Genomic DNA, 20,534 nt, shown 5'->3' on the forward strand with positions numbered 1-20,534 from the left:
CTGTTCTTGCTTTCTCTTCCAATTCGAGTGGGACATTGCAAGCTGAGGTAACTTCTTTGGTATAATAAATATTCTTGATGTAAGAATATATGAATTGGTACAATTCAACTGAAGATGAATACTTATTAATATAATGATTATTGGATACTTTGGTAAAATATCATACTGGTAGAATAATTTCTTATGCCAAAAGGTTAAGTAGAACTAAACTATATTTTGCTGTCCAAGAGTGAGTTACATAAATTAAAGCTTCTACCACTGTTATCATATAGCCGAGAGACATTGCTATACATGCAAGAGGTGTCCCTGGGAAACATTACACTCAGCATTTAGACCTCCAAACAAAAGCATGTGAGAGAGCAAAAAGGAGAAGTTAATACTTATAAGATGGTCACAATTAACAACATCGCACAACCTTAGAAGAAAAATGTACATCCGTTTATTCAACTACAAGTCCTATGCGGAAAACTGAATTTTATACATACGAGCAAAGCACTCACCTTAGTTGAACTAAACCAAGTGCAAAGGAAACCAAGAATCTATTGCTCTATCTAAAAAGCAAGGCTTTTTTAAGTAACATGAAATTCCCCACTTGCTCGTGCTTCTTTGACTCTTTTTTCATACTCATCTTCTTCAGCCTCAATCTCTGCTTCTTTTGTTTCATCTTCATCTTCTTCTTCTCCCCAACCAAATCCTCCAATCGACCTGGATGCTGGAGGTGGAACTTTGGCCTCCTCAACAATATTCATGATGCCTTCTATACTCTGAAGAGAAAAGATTGGATTTTCTTTTCTGTAGTATGCAGCTTGACCTACTTCTGTTAATTCTCTAGGCAAGTTCTTTAAAAACCATGGGTGGGACTTGATTTCCTTGATAGTGATTCTCTGCAGCAAATCAATATCTAGAGTGACAATTTATTTTACCACAAAATGTCACTTGTGAATTGTGATGGGAGGGAAAGAGGGTAGCTTAGGCACTACAGGCCCTTTTCAGTTCATACCTGAAACTTAGCAAATGACTGAAAAATACTACCAAACTATCACTATGAAACTGTTGAACAATTATGAGCTAACTTCAAGTAATGCAGGTAGTATGTGCATACCCTAGCTGCATTTGCCACAAAAATGCGAGATAGCAGATGTTTGCAGTCTTGAGATATGTGAACATAGTCAGGGATCTTGTATTGAACAGCCATAATTCTCTGTATAAGAATGTTACAGAGTCAGAAAGTGCAGACATTTAATAAATTGGTCAAGTGAGATAGATAGATGATGGGAAGAAAAGTACATTGATGGTTTTCCTAAAATTTTTGGGATCGTCTTGGTCTTCAAATGGGTATGCTCCCACCAGCATTACATAAAGAGTCACTCCACAGGACCATACATCAGCTAGCTGAACAGAAACAAAACAGCACAGAAGAACTAGAAAATGAACATCGTTGCTGTATCATACACAGAAAACTCATCAAGAAAGATTTAATCTATTTGTGGCCAACATACTCCAAATATTTCCGCTGTCATCTTTTTAAAAAACTTCAGAGCACATCACACGAATAAGTAAAAGATGGCTATATTTTATAAGGCATTTTGCTTTGTGAACTACCCCATTCACACATACTATTCTTTCCACATTCAGCTAGTTAAATGTGCACACATCAAGTCATTGAATACAACGCAAAATATCACATGTATAATTAGATGTGACGCATAAAGCATAACTCTATTTCTTAAAGGCCTTGTGTCAACAGAAATTATTATCATCCATCATATTTCTTGCTTTCCTCTAAATATGAGAAGTCTCTGTGTGTGTTTTTTAGACATTTCAAGTCATCCTTACTCTTACATCATGATTGAAACAAAATTACCTTTCCATCATATTCTCTACGTGAAAGAACCTCAGGTGCAATGTATGCTGGGGTTCCCACAGTTGACTTAGGCCTTGAATGAAGCAGAGATGACTGGAAAATTAAAGGTTATCAGATGCAAAACTTGTGAAAAAAATGACTTAGTAATTTATTTAAAGCCATTAGCATCGATATCTCTCCATATTCGAACCTTAGAATAACCAAAATCACAAATTTTGAGCCTTGGGGCAGGGCTGCCATCCAATAAGGTGTTCTCAAGCTTCAAGTCTCGATGACAGATTTGCTGCAAAAGCAGGAAATTACAAAGACAAAAACCGCACAGGAAGCCAGAAACAAATTACCATCCGAAAAAACTCATTCCCAATATAATTATTCTATTCACCATGGAATGACAGTAGCTAACTCCTGAGATGAGCTGCTGGAAGAAATATCGAGCCTGGAAAAGTAGGAGATAACAAATGAGGATCAAACTATAGAATCTCCAAGCACCCGGTTGCTAACAGTGAAGTAGGAGATAAGTAGCTTCGTGCCTTTAATGAGTACAAAAGTGGAAAAAGAATTGGTAGGCAAATGAAAGGTAATTAAGCCTCAAATTTAATAGCTAAAGTTTTTCACTATATAGCTCAGACACTGATAAGACAGAGACATGTATAATTTTTAAAATGTAAGACATGTATAAGTTCTATATATCATATAACTATGAATTCAATAAAGGTTTATGTGCATAAGTATGTTTCAAATTTCTTTTTTTAGCAGAAATATGTTTTTCATGGCTGCTTCAAAAGGATTTGTTTCTTATTTTTGTTGTTCGATGACACGGACACATAATGTAAGAGGTGTGTTCAGCCTCATAGGTTTTTCATTTCTACCCAGGTTCATATAATCATCCAACAATGGGAAAAGAGGGAGTTGCGGAAATTATAATATTGAAACATCTAAACTTTATTTATAAAGTGGATGAACCTCATCTTCACTGAATCTTCCAGCACTGCAAATCCTCTCAAAGAGCTCTCCACCAGCTGCATACTCCATAACAATACCCAGATGTGTGGGAGTCAAAACCACCTGCAGAGCTGAAATCACATGTTAAATAACCCAAACATGACACAAATAGTAGTCTCATTAAGATCATATCATATGTACAGAGTACAAACCTCCTTGAACCGAATAATATTTTGGTGGCGAAGACTTCTATGGTTTATGATTTCCCTCGCAACATTCTCATCAATCTAGAAAACACCCATCAATAAACTCAGGCACAGACTCGTTTTTGGATTATAAAAATTGACAATAACATGAATTCTAGGAAGAAAAACAAAAGGGCTATAGTGAAAGTGAAAAAGGAGTAGAACCTTGTAACCCCTTTCAATGTATTTCATGGCAACAAGCTCTTTGGTGTCTCTGTTACGCATGAGCCTAGCCACCCCAAAATTCCCAGATCCTATATCCTTGACGAGCTCGTATTTCTCCATCCTGAATCGGAAATTTGAGAGCTTTGAATGCGGTGAGCTCCAGATCGATAGAGTTTCAAAAGGGTAATGGAGAGAGAGAATAAGGTGCAGGTACGCAAAATAAAGGTGGCGAATTTATGAGAGAGCCAAATATAGTGGGATTTGGGAGAGTTTTGAAGGGAAGCAAGGAATCTCAATTTGTAGCAAAATAATAATAAAATTTGGAGTTCAAAATAAAAAAGTTTGAATAGTTTGTTGAATGAACAGAGAAAAATTGCAAGTTGAATGAAGGGTTTTTCAGAGAAGGGAGAAGAGAGAGAGAAGAATGAGACAAAGGAATTGTTGTGCTATCTTATGTGTGCATTGCTGAATAGTATGGTATATGCCACTGCAAAAAGCCATTGATCTAAAGAGAAAGAATATGAATATGAATTTATGAATATGAATCCTTTTCAATTCTCTTCAAATTAATCTCACTCTAATCTTCCTTCAAAACAAGATTAATCAGATTTTTTTAAAACATTATTGTGTATTTAAGATGCTAATAACATATTTTTAAAATAGTATAATATGTTTCTATATTTTGACAATATTTTCTATATACAAAGGATTCTCAATTTGCATTTCATTCTGATAATAATGTAAAGTCATTGAATCCAAATTTTTGTATACATCTTTTCTAATAATGACATGATTATGCGTGCCTTATTGTCCCATCATTCGCCTTCATTTTTGACTTCTTGTCTATTAATATTATTTTTATATAATATAAGAAAAACTATCATATACTAAAGGGATTCGGACATACCTTTTTAAATGGAAACGGAAACATATATCGGACATCGATACTTGTAATATACAAATCAGTTGGACATACCTTTTAAATGGAAACGGAAACATATATCGGACATCGATACTTGTAATATACAAATCAGTGAAGTGTTTAATTCAAAAAAATATTTATTAGATTTCTGACAACTATAACACTGATTCTAACATAATTTTAATAAAGAGAAATAAATTAATTTTCTTAAAATTTAAATTTATTGTATACAATTTTATCGTGATTATAAAAGTAAAGAATAAATCTTTTTGAATCAACTATGATAAACATATTTTTTGTTAAAAAAAATAAAACATAATTATGCACATAAATATTTATTATCAATTTATATAATTCATAATTATGATATATTGATCCATAACCACGTGTCCTACACTTTAGAGATTATATGTATCTTTATCTGTGTTCGTGTTGTATTAGTGTTTATATCAGTTTTTATGCTACATATTATAAATTTACTCAAAATTTATATTTATTGTTCATTTTAATTTATATTTTCGTTGTAATTTATTTGGATATTATTTTAAAAGCCTATGAAATATTTTTTCTTAAAAAAAATGGTGGATATTAATGCATATCCGTAGATTTTAAAAAATCCGCTAGAATCTTCAGAGCAGGTAGCACCCACCAACCTCAATTATTAAAATGAGAATATAATTTTAGAAATATATTATTAAGTGCTCTGTTTTTATAATCCAAACACATAAATTATTATTATAATTTTATTTTATTACTATTTTACTTGACATTTTTTCAATAAAAATATATCTTAATATTAAAAAGCTATAATTTCATTTTTATATGTCGAATAGATTTGAAAAAACTGATTAATTCTTTCATATAAAAAAAATATAACAAAAACTTTGTTTTATATTATTTTCCCCATATCTCCCATTTATGGGCAGGGTCCCTTTCTAGTGTGAACTGGGGGTGATGAGGGCCCTAAAGCTTATTGAATCAGAGCCCACCAATGGCCCATTGGGCCGATTGTAAAGTAGTAGACGCACTATAATCCAAAAGCCCAATTCAATCTACTGGAGTAGGGAATTTTCTAATAATACTAATAATAATAACCAAACTTAATTACACAGCGTCTATTTTAAATTTTAGTTATGTCAAAGGGTGACATAAAAATAAGTTCCAAAATAAAAATAAAAAAATATATAAATTTTGAAGTGCTTAATAAATTAAATATTTTAGTAATTTGAAAAACCAAGTATAAAAAGAAAATATACACGTATCATTCAATATAGAAATTTAATTTCAAACAAACAATATACTTAAGAACACAGATTCATTTACCATTATCTAACTATCAGAATTGAAATTTATATATTAAAATAGTAAAATACAATAGTTGCAAAACCTGTAATAAGCATGATCATAATACTCTACTACTACTAATAGTATAACACTGTGTATTCCTAATGGAGAAAGTTCAAAAAGATTAATCTTAATATATGATTTAAATGTTTTCTTTTACTAATTTGAATGTGATTCTGTTAGTAGTGCATTTAAATGATTTTAATCGGTGAAACATTTGTCATATTTCGTAGGGTTACTCATATTTTTTTAAAGAAAAATATTTACAGATAAATAGAGACTTGTTTCATTGATATAATAGACTTTCATCTAATATATTTTTAGAGTTATTTATAAATAGTTATAGTTTATCTATGTATCATTTTTTTTTAACATATAGGTTTTGGTTTAATCTTTATATTTTTTTATTTTTTTTAATAATATTTTTTTCATGTAATGACAGATGATTATTGTTATTTAAAATGTCAACTTGGGATGCCAATTTGCATGTTTATCACTAAAGTTTTATAAAAAAATGTTAATATTTGTCTACTCCTTTTAATTCTATTCATAACCTATTTTTTTTTTAGCTAACTATTTTTCTTGTCATATTAAAATATTATATATATATATATATATTAATTACATAAAAAATATTTTAAAAAAATGATTTTGTTTTCCCTGTAGCGTAAGAATAAAAAATGGGAAGGTCGGTTAGAATGAAGGTAAAAATTAATATTAGTAATGAATCAGTGGCACAGAGAGAAAAAGAGAGAGTCTCAATCCTTCAAGGGCAAGTCCTCGTCGTGTTTCTCTTCTCTCTCTTCTCTTCTCCTCTGAGATCCCCCATGGCCGTCTTCTTCAGATTCTCCCTTCTCCTCCTCCTCCCTCTCTTCCTCTCTCCGGCTTTCGCTTCCGACTCAGATCACAGGGTAAGCTTTTCCGATTCCATCGCTCGATCCATTTTCCCCTCATTTCCTATTAGATCTACCTTTCAATTTCGCTTTCGTTTTTTCAATTTCGTTTCAATTTTACCGATATTCTGTTAGATCTCAGCTGCTTCCTCACTCCTCTCCGTTATGCATCTCTAATAATAATTCACATTTTCGTTTTCGATGTTATTGGATTGCGATTTCAGCTCTTCGCTGTTCTCTTATTAACTCATGAATCATGATATGCGCTCTGTTTGGAATTCAAAGTATTTAGGATTCTTTTCGCTTCATTGGACTCCGCATTAAGTGAATGTCAGAAACCCGTGCTGTTGATGTTAGGGATGCTTTGGTTTAGTTTTCATACATAATCCGAACGTGCAAGCTTTATAATTGTTGCTTATTCTCTGTTGTCAATTAGTATTGCAAATGGTGATTTCTTTTTGTCTGTCTACACTTGAAAATTGCAACACCGGTGGTTTTGTAGTTTTCTCATGTGTTTGTTTGGTTTTACTCCGCGTCATCCAATGTCACGCTGAAATATCAACTAAGTTGACTTGTGGTATATGTTCGCGTGTTTGATTTTGCATTGGAGAATGATCCGGGTTCGGAATTGATTTTAAGTTGAAACAAATTTATGTAGCTTTTTCCTTCGGATCTTACTGGTGATTTTCTTTTAGAATAAAATATCCAAACCCAAATCACTCCACTTCAAAATCAAATCGAAGTAAATTCTAATATGCAGAATCAATTTCATTTAGAATAATTTGCAAATGCTCACCCAAACACCAAGAGAGTATTTTGTTCTGTCTATTAGCAATTTCTTTTAGTATTTTACGGCTGAAATGATGGACATACCTATCCAATGGGAATGTCCGGTTGAAAACTGTTTAGTGCATTGGAGCTTCTGCCTCTCCGGACGTTAGGAGCTCGGGTATTGGAGTCTTCCCTATGGCAGAAGCTTGTCAATGGTGGATCGGATTTTGACCCGAAGTATTTTTGGTTTGTCATATTTGAGCTTTGTATTGAACTCATAATAGATCAATCAATGGTTACTACATAGATTTTCTTCTAAATGTCTTTAAGCATTTGAATCATTGTATCACTGAATCCGTCCTCATTTCCTTAAGCTAGGAGTAAAGATAAGATATGGTTCTCTTATTTTTTTTAAACTTCCAGCCATCAATGGCTATCTGTTTTAAACATATATGGCATTTTATTGCAGTATCAACCGGAGGAGAAAGTTATGCTTTGGGTGAACAAAGTTGGTCCTTACAACAATCCACAAGAAACGTACAATTATTACAGTCTACCCTTTTGCCGTCCACCTGGTCATCCTGCACACAAATGGGGTGGTCTTGGTGAGGTCCTGGGTGGCAATGAACTCATTGATAGCCAACTTGAGATAAAGTTCCTAGGTATGGAGGCTTCTTTCATCCTATTTATTTCGTAAGACCTATCAGTAGACAAACTGTCTCTAACAGTTTTTTTTTTTTCAAATTACAAGGAAATGTGGAAAAGACCACCTTTTGTCGTCTGCAGCTTAACGAAGCAAACGTTAAACAGTTCAAGGATGCAATAGAGAATAATTACTGGTTTGAATTCTTCATGGGTATGTTGCCATGTTTCTTTCTTTCACATATTACTATATAATTGTTAGAATGAATGTACTTCTATATATAGTCAAGAAATTCTAAACACTAGCAACAATTTTTTTGTATTTGTCCATTGCATAAGCTAAAGCGGCTGGGTTAAATAATATCTGGCACAATATACCCCTTCTCAACTTTTGTAACTGGTAAGGTACAGCCTTCAAACCAATTTCAGGGAAATTGCCACTTGAAGTTGCCAACAATAGATTTAGTTGTTAAAAGTTAAAACCATACAGTCAACATTGAGTTTGACAGTCTGAGAAGCCTAGCTCCATGGTGGCAGGGAAGGGAAGCTTTCAGCTGGTGGTTTAGATTAAGTTATTGCATGCATGCTTTAGTCTCAGCTGAAAATGATTTATCATGATTCCTTTAAAATTGAAGAATAGATTTAACTTACAACTTTCTCTGTAACTGTTGTGGTATTGTGATGTTATCAAAATCCTTTCTCTAATTCTAAAAGTAACGGGCATTTATATTAAGTATTTTTTCTTTTACATTCATGGAGAATTATTCATGAATCGTGACTAGTTACAACATTTCATTGTGTGGGAATATAAATTATAATGTATAAACAATGAAGCATATATTTTATATATTATACATCGTGACACATTGACTGAATTTGGAATGCTTGACCCTGGAAGAGCAGTGCCCTGCTCTATTTTGATCCTTCTATAACTACAACCACAGTCTTTTAGGCTGGGTGTTATGTGCATACTTATGGAAGCTGAAAGAAGGATAAAGTTAAGAATTCTTTTTCTGAAGTTGCTGTTTAAGCATTCTTGACTGGACTGATATTATAATCTCCTGAAGTAAAATCGGGTAAGGGAATCTTGGTGTGGTACAGCTCCTCCTATGATATTGTGGGGTCTAGGGATGGTTTTCCCCTGCTCTGTATAGGTTTATAGTAGGCAGCTTTAACTTGCACTTGCGAAAGGCTGATTCCCATGACTTGAACATGTATCAATGCCTCAACCATAGCAAGGAGGCCCTTCCTAAAAAACTGTGTTTAAATTTATAAACTAAGTATTTTTCAATTGAGAATGTTAGGCAATTGATATTATATTGTCTTGATAGGTTTAATGGTGAGTGAGGATTTGTTCCATGGACTGCCCCATATTTGTTTTCGTTTTTTATTCATAATTTTTAAAATTTTCTGAATAACTTACTCTTGGCATTCTTTCTTTCCTTGGTTGTGCTATTTGTTGGTCGTGGATGTGCTAAACACAAGCTCAGATGATCTTCCATTGTGGGGTATGCCTACTTTCTCTCTATTTAATTTATCATTTCATTGGTTGATCATTGTATAAGATTCTTTTATTCATGTTTAAGGGTATGTTGGGGAGCTACATCCTGATAAGAACAGTGATAATGGCAAGCATGTACTTTATGCTCACAAGAACATCAATATTCAATACAATAAAGACCAGGTCAGAAGTTATTTATGTATCTTTGCTATCTTTTGCTGCTTTGGGATTTATGGAGTGCATACTTAGGTTCATTTACTGCAGATCATTCATGTTAATCTAACTCATGACAACCCAAGGCCTCTGGAAGTAGGAAAAACTTTGGACTTGACATATTCTGTGAAATGGACTCCTACGAATGTCACTTTTGCACGCCGATTTGATGTATACTTGGACTATCCATTCTTTGAGCATCAGGTGAAAATAATTGCTGCTAGCTTTGTATTTAGATTGCAGATGTATTATTGTTGATTGCCTGCTATGTGTTATGCGTATCTATCTTAGCCATGTCACTGAGAGAACTTTGATCCTTTTTCTTTCTGTAGATTCACTGGTTCTCTATTTTTAATTCTTTTATGATGGTCATCTTCCTTACTGGATTGGTGTCAATGATATTAATGCGAACTTTGAGAAATGACTATGCAAAGTATGCTCGGGAAGATGATGATTTGGAAACTTTGGTAAGGCATTCTTGATGTTTGTCTTTTACTACTACTATTTCTGTTATTATTTTTTAAAACATGCAGAACATAGATTTGGCTTTCCTGGAAAATTCATTTCGGTTCTGATTGTTAATTCTTGTTCAACTCCCAAATACTTCCAGGAAAGAGATGTTAGTGAAGAATCTGGGTGGAAACTCGTGCATGGTGATGTTTTTAGGCCTCCTCGCAGTTTGGTCATTCTTTCAGCTGTTGTTGGTACAGGCGCCCAGCTTGCATTGCTGGTTTTCCTCGTCATCTTGTTGGCTATTATTGGGATGTTGTATGTTGGGTAAGTCCATTAAACTGACTGTAGTATTGATCTGAACAATGATTTCGTTCACAATAGTGTGATTGGTTAAAAAATGGAATTAAATGCTATATCATATATGCATATATTATTTTCTGCTTATACATCTCTCCTGTATAACTGGACATTCCTTTAGTTTTCCCCCTGACTATAATTTTTGTCCACTTCATCTCCCTTCATTATTATGTAAGGTTCCTTCAATGTGCAGACGAGGAGCCATCGTCACTACCTTCATTGTATGCTATGCTCTCACATCTTTCATTTCTGGTTATGTGAGTGGGGGGATGTACTCACGAAATGGGGGTAAGGATTTGCAGTAAATTATGCTACATGTTCACTTCATGCTTTTGTTGCCTCTTTCTCTCTCCATGAACGATTATAACTGTGTCATTTTCAGGTAAAAGTTGGATTAAGTCCATGATCCTTACAGCATCACTGTTCCCATTCATGTGCTTTGGAATTGGTTTTATTTTAAACACAGTTGCTATATTCTATGGATCACTAGCTGCAATCCCCTTTGGTACTATGGTTGTTGTCTTTGTTATATGGGCCTTTATCTCTTTCCCTCTAGCACTTCTTGGTACAGTTGTTGGAAGAAACTGGAGTGGTGCTCCAAATAATCCATGTCGTGTGAAGACCATTCCTCGTCCCATTCCTGAGAAAAAGTGGTACCTCACACCATCTGTAGTTTCTCTGATGGGAGGACTGCTTCCCTTTGGCAGCATATTCATCGAGATGTATTTTGTATTCACTTCCTTCTGGAATTACAAGGTGAATTAAAATGCAATTACTTGTTTGGGCAGTGAGCATTTTATTTTCCCTTCCTTGGTTTGGCATAATGTTATTTCTTTAGAACAATATTTCTATATGTTGTCTTTCAAGTGGTAACACTTAATATTCCTGTGATAGTTGAGTAAATACAAGCTTTGTTTCTTACGCGTTTTTCCCCTTCCACTTTGACAAACAGGTGTACTATGTATATGGTTTCATGCTACTGGTTTTTCTGATTCTTATCATTGTTACTGTTTGTGTGACAATTGTGGGGACATACTTTTTGTTAAACGCTGAGAACTACCACTGGCAATGGACCTCTTTCTTTTCAGCTGCCTCAACAGCTGTTTACGTGTATTTGTACTCAGTATACTACTACTTTGTGAAGACGAAGATGTCAGGCTTCTTCCAAACCAGCTTTTATTTTGGATACACTTTGATGTTTTGTCTTGGACTGGGAATTCTCTGTGGTAAGTCTCCAGTTTAATTGTAATTTATGTTTGGATTGTGTGTTCACTCTTTGGAAACTAGATAGCTTGGTTATGTTCTGAATACCTCTTATTATATAGATATAAAAGCTAGTGTGTTCTTATCGCCTGAGCTGGATTAAATTTTTTTCTCCAAATGTGCAGGAGCTGTAGGTTATCTTGGTTCGAATTTATTTGTGAGGAGGATCTACAGAAACATCAAGTGTGACTAAGGGTCCTAGAAGTCTGAGACCAGAGCACTTCCACATGTTTGTTGCTAGACACAATAAATTTCTTCGAGGAGGTCTCTGGTCATGTGTGGGGACCAAGCAGTGTTTACAGGTAGTAAGTATCACAGGGTTGAGGATGGGATGTATTCTTTCTCTATATTAGGGGATGTATTCTTTCTCTATGGTAGGGAAGCCCTGAGATTTTTTTCCCTGACTGTGATTGAAAGCCTTGATTAGTAGAATGCAGGGATTGGTCTTTATAATTTAGATAGTTAGCAAAATATCAGACTCGTTGCTACTTCTTTTCGTCCTTCTATAAATAGGTGCCATATTGACGGACTGATGTCGGATTCCCCTACACGGTTTAGCTATTGTACGTAGAGGGGATGAAGTCACGGAAATGAATTTTGTGCTTCTGAATTTTGTATCAAATATGAATATCCTTTCTAACTATTTCCTGCCTCCACATTTCTCCTTCTTTGGCTTTTAAATCATTGACGTTTTCCCCCTCTCCAATCCAATGCTTGTTAGGCTGCATACATTTCTGCCTCTATCACCATGTTAACCATGAATAAATGAGATCAACATTCTGTTCAGCAGCTGCATACTCGCTTTGTTTTACTAATTTTCTGTTTCTTTTAGAACTTGTGGTTGTAAAATGCAGCACAGCAAGGGTAAAAATATTCAGTGCGACTGGAGTTTCAAAATTGAGTATGAATGAAATTGATTTTGGATTGAAATTATGTGTCTTTAGATATTTAATTTTAAAAATAAGTTAGTAGTAAAAAATTAATATATATATATATATATATTTATCCAATGGAAAAGTTATTTAAAGTTGTTTTCAACTCAATGTGGTTTCACCTAATTTAGCGTGAATTAGAAAATACTCGATGGCTTGTGTATTCAAATTCAAATGTGTTAGATTTCTCTCTCTTTCTAAATACAAATTTTAATAGTTATATGGAAAAGAGAATTTTAAGTTTAAATCAATTTTATAAAATCTATCGGTGAGGTTTGCAATCACTCATATACTATGAAATGTTCTAATTTATAGTTGAGATGAGATCTCCGAGATATTCTCCTTACGTCGAGAGTTGAGGTTTGCAATCACTCATATACTATGAAATGTTCTAATTTATAGTTGAGATGAGATCTCCGAGATATTCTCCTTACGTCGAGAGTGACAACTCGTGGTCCAACAAACTTTTGTTATAATAGATTCAAAATGAACAAACTTTTGTTATAATAGATTCAAAATGATTTTGATACCATATTAAGAAGTAAATTTTTAAGTATAATTCAATTTTATAAAATTAACATATGAAGTGAGATTTACACCCACTTTTTTTTTGTTTTGCACTTTTTATATACTATGAAATGTTTTAATATTTAGGATGTGAGATGTCTAAGCATAATAGCCAACATTAGTGGTTAAGTAGCATTGCAAGCAATTTTGTGGTCATTCCTTGGCCCGTAAAAGTGAACATAAAGCAAAACATTCATTGAAAAGATAGAAAAGTATAATTTGTGAGGTGAGGATAATGGCAACTACCATCGTCAACAACGAGTGGTGGTGATAAAGATAAGATAGATTGAGGCATGAAACAGAGCCACGTGGCCGATAGGTAGCATATCAGCTAACGTTGGTGCTCGTTGCAGCCACACTATTTCCACAAGCTCTCTCCTTCTTTCTTTTTATCATCAAGAACAAGCACCATCACAAGTTCCTAAACTAGCCTTCTACTCATCAACTCAACCAAGGACATGGCATCCATCATACCCGCTTCCTGTGGCTCTGTGTTGAACACCTCCTTCCTCAGGAAGCAGCCTCTGAACCACACAAGCCTCAAGGCATTCTCCAACGCCAACGCCGTCTTTGGTGTGAAAGGAGGACGTGGAGGCCGTGTGACAGCCATGGCGAGCTACAAGGTGAAGCTTGTGACCCCAAGTGGAGAGCAAGAGTTCAGTTGCCCAGATGATGCATACATTCTTGATGCTGCAGAGGAAGAAGGCATTGACCTTCCTTACTCATGCAGGGCTGGTTCTTGCTCTTCATGTGCTGGCAAAGTTGTGGGTGGCCAAGTGGACCAGTCTGATGGTAACTTCCTTGATGACGACCAAATTGAGCAAGGCTTTGTTCTCACCTGCGTTGCTTATCCCACTTCTGATGTTGTTATTGTCACTCACAAGGAGGAGGAGCTCGTTGCTTAAATCTTGTCATCACTTTCCTTTCCCACTTCTGATGATGTATGCTGCTTTTTCTTTTTATGTCTTGTGCCATTTCTCAGGATATACACACCCATTATTATTATTATGCAGTAATTGATTACTTCACCTGTAGCAGCAGCTGAACTTGTTTTTGTCACTATAATAATCTTTTCTTTACAGTTTTTGCACTCCTTTCCTCTTTCCTCGGCTTCAATAATTGATTACCCTTTTATGCATTACATATATACTATCTAAATTTGTGTGCTTTCTGCATTGATTTTCATCCTTCTGTCACATTGGAGTTAACAATGATGAGGGTAACTTGCATCTTACCAAGAAATATTGATGTTAGACTCAAAAAAAACCCACACAAGACTAAAAAAAAACACTAAATGATAATTAGAACAAGTTTTTAGTTTCTTTTTAGTATTTGTGTGAGTTTTTTTTTTTGAGAGGTTAACATCAATCAACGACGGTGGCTTCTTGTTCTTAACTTGGTACTGAAGATGGTGTTAATGTCCTGAGACTAATTGTATGGCCAACTTTTTTTTACTTTTGTATCACTTAAAAGAGATAACATATTTAATTGTATCTACAGTACAAGGTACATTTTTCATTCTCAACTACTTTGTGTCGGTGCCAAAACATTGATTTAAGAATGATTTCTATATCTATGCCATGAAGAGTAGTAAAACTTCAAATATGAAACATAAATGGATGATGTCTTCTGTAGCACATACTTATGCTTCTCTCCTTCGCCATTGAAGGACAGTTTTGGGGGAGAGTGATTGTATTCGTCTGTAAGTCTTGAGTCAATATTTAACAAAGAAATTGAGATGAAAATTCTGGCAATGCTAAAATATCTGTTGGGTATGGATTCAAACCTTAATTAGGAGCATTGCTTCTGTGAGAATTCTGCTGTGAACATGGAGATGTTACAAAATTTATGACCACAAATTGGAGCTTGTCATTCTATCCTTCTTAACATTTCAAAGGGTGTGGTTGACAATGCTATGATTCAATGTTTCGATATGGTTATGGATTACTTCCAAGTCATACTCTGTTTTTTTCTCTTATTCAGACTGGTGTCTTGACTCTTTGGTTTGTATGAGATTGATTAATTGATGAATTACTATGTTGAGGTTTGTCATGTGTTCTATGAGTTGTTAGTTGGAGGTTTTTTGGTGTCTTGTTTTGAGAAAGGTTAAGGTTTATTTTTCTTTATAAAGATTGAACTATCCTGAAATAGAGATGTTAATGTTTATTTTTCTGTATAAAAGTTGAACCATTTGAATAGTTCATATTTATTTTCTTGTCGATAAAAAAAAATAGCAGTTAAATACTATACCAAAGTTTTACACATGAATATACACCAATAAAAAAAATAAACAGTTTTTCATTGGTCAATTAACAAATTAAATAATTATAAAAAACAAAGGACTGCGTAAAATGAAATTCAACCATGCAATTCTGAGTGGAAGTTTTGACTGAATAATTCGAAAAAACTAGCATTTTTCAATTTATAACCACGGTTGCATCTCATGTAATAGTAATATTCATAAGCAAAAGAAATAGAAGTGCATAACCTACTCTCTGAGAGGGCCTGGAGAGGGTGCTCTTGGAACAAAGTTTTGTAACTATTGAAGAGCCATTGAAATATGCTACTGTTCTGACCTCAAGTCAGTTGGACAGCATCGCTAGGGTCAATCACCGCATCCGAGGTATTGTCCGCTTTGAAGGTTGGTGCTCCGTCACGGTTTTGTCCTTAAAAGATGTCTCAAAGGGTGAAGGGAGGAGGGAGTATATAAACTGCCCTTGACCTCGATTCCTGAGCGATGTAAGATTGTATTGGCAGCCTCGATTGTGAAGAATCTGTGGAGATAACATAGGCACACAGAATGAAACATGGTACAAAATGTTTAGATGTTCTTTTTAAGAGGAGATCTAGTCACAACAATGATGGTAAATGTTGAGTTCATTAAATATATAACAGTTTTGCAAAGAAAAGAAGGTAGCATGTGAAGTGAAGAAGATGAAGAATGTTACAAAAATGTATGGTGAAGGGAAGATGAATAGACTTGGTAGCATTCAACCTCCACATCTTATTGCACTTTCAATGCATTCAATTACTTCCTCTACCATAAATCCAATTTCAGTATAAAAAGATGAAAATGTTTTTAGATAAAATGAAGGTAATTATAAAAATACATTTAAGATTTACTTTTTTGGACAAATATCTGGAATGAAATTTTGATTTTATTTTCGAATTTTTATTTCTAGAACACAATAACCTCTTCTAGATCTATTTTTTAAAATATATTGTTTTCAATTCTAGATTTTTATTTCGAGAATGAAGGACATTTTAAAAAATTTAAAATTGTGTAGGGTGCAAATTTAAAATGATTGAGTGTATGAAGAATTTGTCTTTATCATAGTTCCCACTATGTTAACCAACACAATTGCTTGCTGAAAATTTTCCTCACTTCGTTTTCTTTACATTTCGACCTTATGCAGCCTCAAACGTTAATTTCAAAAGAAAAATGATAGTTTGACAACTCTTAAAGTTGTATACAACTCTTGATGTGATAGGTTTAGAAATAAATATATATAATAAAGGATAAATTTATAATTAAATGATATAAAAAAGTATTAAAAATAATAGTATTGGAAGTTGTAATGTGGTTGTATAAAAATTTGAAGTTGTTAATGTATCATTACCCATTTCAAGAATACAACTTAAACTCAAAATTACAAATAATGGCATTACATTATGCACCCCATAGTTTCCCATAATTTGAAGGTGCAACCATGGGCAAGATAAAAAGACAAAAGTATCCCTACTTTGGATTTATAAAATGCATATTATACACTCTACAATTCGAAATGCATTTTCAAATTTGGAAATATATTTCTGAATTTTGCATTGTTGAATGTATTTTTAGATTCAAAAATATATTTTTGATAATTCAAAATGCATATTTTATTTTGTATTATGAAATACATTAATACTAAAAATAAGGGAAGTTTGAAAATTTAAAATCTATGGAGGTGTATGCTAAAATTATGGGTTAGCCTACAAATAATGGGCCATTGGATCCGGGTTGCTTCTTCCTGCACCTCCATACCTTCTTCTCTCACCTCCATAGATTTTCGTATTTCCAAAACTGCTCTTCTGTAATATTTCGGATTACATAATTCGGAAGTTATTTTTCAAATTTGTAATTAGCTTTCGGATTATATAATCTGAAAGTCTTTTTTCAGATGCATGATTACTTTCCGGATTACATAATCTGGAAGTTTTTTTTAACTTCTGGATTATGTAATCCAGAAGTCTTTTTTCAAATGTGTTTCCGGATTACATAATCCAGAAGTTATTTTATGGGGGTGGCACAAGAAGGATAAAAATGTATTTTTCATGTTGTGTATGGAGGTGCCAGAAGAAGATATGGAGGTGCAGGAAGAAACAGTCTTGGATCCGAGTCAAACTTTTTATCTATACTTTATTATAAGGGCTTTTTCTTCTTACACTTCTTAATTAATAATTGCATCTCATACTATGACAAAAAGGCCAAAATACCCTCCATTGCTCCACCATGTCGTCGTCGTTGCAGCTCTATCTACACTTCCATGACGAGTTTTTAATATCTTTTAGATTAAAAATAATATATGATTTATATTCATTACCACTTGCATTAATTTATATGTAAGATTAATGTTAACTTAAATAAATATTAAAAAGATATTATATTAATATTAATAATTACGAAATTTAAAAATTAGAACGTATTTAATATTATTAGTGTTGGTTAAGTTAACTTTAATGTCTTTCTTTAAAATATTATTATTACTAAAAAAATATATTTAATATTATTAGAGTCGATCTTAATATTTTTTTAACATATTTTTCATTACTAAAATATATTTGATATTATTATAGTCGGTTATCTTTATTTTAGTATTAAAATATATTTAGTATTATTAGTAAATTGTCTGTGTTTACCAAGTATTAACAAAAGTATGAAATATAAAAAAAAAATGCGATATATAATTAAAAGAATATTTACAGGTTTTTATTGTTAATTAAAAATCAAAACCTTCTTAAATCACTTCCCAACAAGAGATCTTACAAAGGACTGTTTCTTCCTGCACCTCCATGCCTTCTTCTCTCACCTCCATATATTTTCAAATTTCCAAAAATGCCCTTCTATACTATTTTGAATTACGTAATCCGGAAGTCATTTTTTAAATTTGTAATTAGTTTCTGGATTACATAATCTAGAAGTCTTTTTTCATATGCATGATTAATTTTCGAATTACATAATCCGAAAGTCTTATTTAGCTTCCAGATTATATAATCTGGAAGTTTTTTTTCAAATGAATTTCTGGATTACATAATCCGAAAACTACTATATGGGGGTGACATAAGAAGAATAAAAATATATTTTCATGTTATGTATGGAAGTGGCAGAAGAAAAGAAGATATGGAGGTGAGAAACAGTCCTTACAAAGACTTTCAACACACTCTATTCCAATTACATATGCACCGTACACGTGGCGCTACTTTCACAACAGTCACAGATGAATGTGTAAGAAATATCTTGCACAGGATAAATCTTAACCACTCATCATAGTCTCCTCTTATTAAAACGTGTTACATGTGTTTTTATTAAGGAAAATGATTGCTTAACACTCACTTCATCTAATCCCACTAAATATTAATATTTTAATTTTTTTAATTTTTTAATTTTAATTTTTTTTAACATTTTATATTTTTATTAAAGACATTCCTTTATTTTTATAATTTATTTTATTATAAATATTAATATTTTATTGCAGTGGAAATTGGAGTAAGGTGTCTACGAATAATACGGAGACACGTGGCAGATAAGGTTGTACGTGACTTCACATCATTTTGTGATCAGACAATGCTAGTTCAAAAAGCTCCTTGGTTTGGCTTATCTATAAAACAGAAGAAGAAGAAGAAGAAGCAGCAGAAGAAGAAGAAGAAGAAGAAGAAGAGGAGGAGAATGGCGTGTATGACAGTAGCTATGTGTGGCCCTGCCTTGAACACCTCCTTCCTTAGGAGACATGCAGTGAGTCTGAATGCATTCCCCAAGGCCAATGCAGTGTTTGGTGTGAAAGGAGGAGGTGGAGGTCGTGTCACTGCCATGGCTAAACACAAGGTGAAGCTTATCACCCCAGAGGGTGAAAAAACCTTTGTCTGCTCAGATGAAACCTTCATTCTTGATGCTGCAGAAGAAGTAGGCCTTGACCTTCCCTACTCATGCAGGGCTGGTGCCTGCTCTTCCTGTCTTGGCAAAGTTGTGAATGGCCAAGTGGACCAGTCAGAGGGTAGCTACCTAGATGACGATCAAATCGATCAAGGATATGTTCTTACATGTATTGCTTACCCCACCTCTGATGTTGTTATCCAGACCCACAAGGAGGACGAACTCGTTGGATAAATCTCCCTTTCCCACCATTTTCTTAGAATATGCTTCTTTTGTTTCAAATGTGATGGAGGAGGAAGATTGTTATTGCATGATCAAGGTATTTTAGTTTTGTTTTATGCTGTTAGTTAGACTATAGAGAATGAACTCCACCTTCAGAATCTCATCAAACTTTTTATTATGTGTTGGTTATTGGTTCAGGGAATTTGTAGTCACTGTAGTAATGTTTTCCTTGTTGGTTGAGTTAAGAACTCTGATGTTAGTTGCTTGTTCTGAATTCATGCTGATCTTAATGGTGACTTTGATTCTTATCTGCACCATTTTAGATCTTTTGGGTTGTTGGAAGCTAAGAGTCATGCACAATGGAGGGTCTAACTACACCTAAAATTCATATAAGATTAGAAAATAAGTTAGTTTACAAACTCAAATTCTACTCTGATTCTGAGAAGAGTTTCTGAGGCATTATATGATATAAAACATTACAATTGATTTCTCTGTCTGAATAAAAGAAATTATTTGATAGTAAACAAATAGGATTAAACTGTATTAACTTTAAGTTTAATTCAACTTCATAAAATCGATTTATGAGGTGAGATTTTATAAGGTGAGGTATCGAAAATGATTATGATACTATATTAAAGAGTGGACATTAAAGAGCGAACTTCAAGCTTAACTCAACTTTTCGCTTCCACTTATAAAGAATGAAATGTACTGTTGTTGGAGATCTCTACTTGAAGATGCTGGCTTATGGTTTGAAGCCATTTCTCTGATGTAGTTAAAGAAATTTAGTATAAGGTAATAAGATAGAAGAAGAAAGCTAGGATTGTCACACTTCATTCATTCATCAAACACAGGAGATGGAAATGAGTTTTTAGATTGAGTTGTCTCCTTTTAAGAAAGATGTTTTCATTTTGCAGTAAAAATGTCCCACAAATTTTTCAAGAATTTTACACAAGGACTACTGTGTGATCAATACAAAGAAACAGTTTTTATGGGCTAATTACTGAATCAAACATGGTACAAAATGTTTAGATGTTCTTTTTAAGAGGAGATCTAGTGGCAACAATGATGGTGAATATTGAGTTCATTAAATATATAACAGTTTTGC

General features: G+C 33.4%; 4 protein-coding genes across 5 annotated transcripts; 3 read left to right on the forward strand and 1 right to left on the reverse strand.

The window, feature by feature from the left end:
- Positions 1 to 352: 352 nt before the first annotated feature.
- LOC137832891 (serine/threonine-protein kinase SRK2A-like) lies at positions 353 to 3,967 on the reverse strand. 2 transcript variants are annotated; one of them, XM_068641278.1, is made up of 9 exons: positions 3,217 to 3,967; positions 3,019 to 3,093; positions 2,828 to 2,929; positions 2,247 to 2,300; positions 2,055 to 2,147; positions 1,865 to 1,957; positions 1,288 to 1,392; positions 1,103 to 1,201; positions 353 to 884 (listed from the first exon to the last, which is right to left on the reverse strand). In XM_068641278.1, the coding sequence occupies exons 1-9, from the start codon at positions 3,334 to 3,336 to the stop codon at positions 570 to 572; spliced, it is 1,056 nt and encodes a 351-aa protein (XP_068497379.1). In that variant the 5' UTR covers positions 3,337 to 3,967; the 3' UTR covers positions 353 to 569. The 2 variants fall into 2 exon arrangements, with proteins under 2 accessions (XP_068497379.1, XP_068497381.1); XM_068641280.1 differs by having other exon boundaries at positions 2,828 to 2,937; positions 3,217 to 3,674.
- Positions 3,968 to 6,183: 2,216 nt separating this feature from the next.
- On the forward strand, positions 6,184 to 12,218 carry LOC137832889 (transmembrane 9 superfamily member 1). The gene is made up of 12 exons (XM_068641275.1): positions 6,184 to 6,393; positions 7,616 to 7,808; positions 7,898 to 8,002; positions 9,279 to 9,296; positions 9,375 to 9,472; positions 9,554 to 9,706; positions 9,835 to 9,969; positions 10,113 to 10,279; positions 10,506 to 10,600; positions 10,695 to 11,068; positions 11,265 to 11,538; positions 11,701 to 12,218. Exons 1-12 carry the CDS (start codon positions 6,310 to 6,312, stop codon positions 11,766 to 11,768), a joined length of 1,764 nt encoding a protein of 587 aa, XP_068497376.1. The 5' UTR covers positions 6,184 to 6,309; the 3' UTR covers positions 11,769 to 12,218.
- Positions 12,219 to 13,193: 975 nt separating this feature from the next.
- On the forward strand, positions 13,194 to 14,155 carry LOC137832900 (ferredoxin-A-like). Its single transcript, XM_068641293.1, has one exon. The coding sequence runs from the start codon at positions 13,533 to 13,535 to the stop codon at positions 13,977 to 13,979; it is 447 nt and encodes a 148-aa protein (XP_068497394.1). The 5' UTR covers positions 13,194 to 13,532; the 3' UTR covers positions 13,980 to 14,155.
- A 4,731-nt stretch (positions 14,156 to 18,886) lies between these two features.
- Positions 18,887 to 19,771, forward strand: LOC137832904 (uncharacterized). The gene has a single exon (XM_068641297.1). The coding sequence runs from the start codon at positions 18,902 to 18,904 to the stop codon at positions 19,439 to 19,441; it is 540 nt and encodes a 179-aa protein (XP_068497398.1). The 5' UTR covers positions 18,887 to 18,901; the 3' UTR covers positions 19,442 to 19,771.
- The last annotated feature ends 763 nt before the right edge of the window (positions 19,772 to 20,534 follow it).

This window comes from Phaseolus vulgaris, chromosome 6 (assembly GCF_000499845.2).
Source record: "Phaseolus vulgaris cultivar G19833 chromosome 6, P. vulgaris v2.0, whole genome shotgun sequence".
NCBI lineage: Eukaryota > Viridiplantae > Streptophyta > Magnoliopsida > Fabales > Fabaceae > Phaseolus > Phaseolus vulgaris.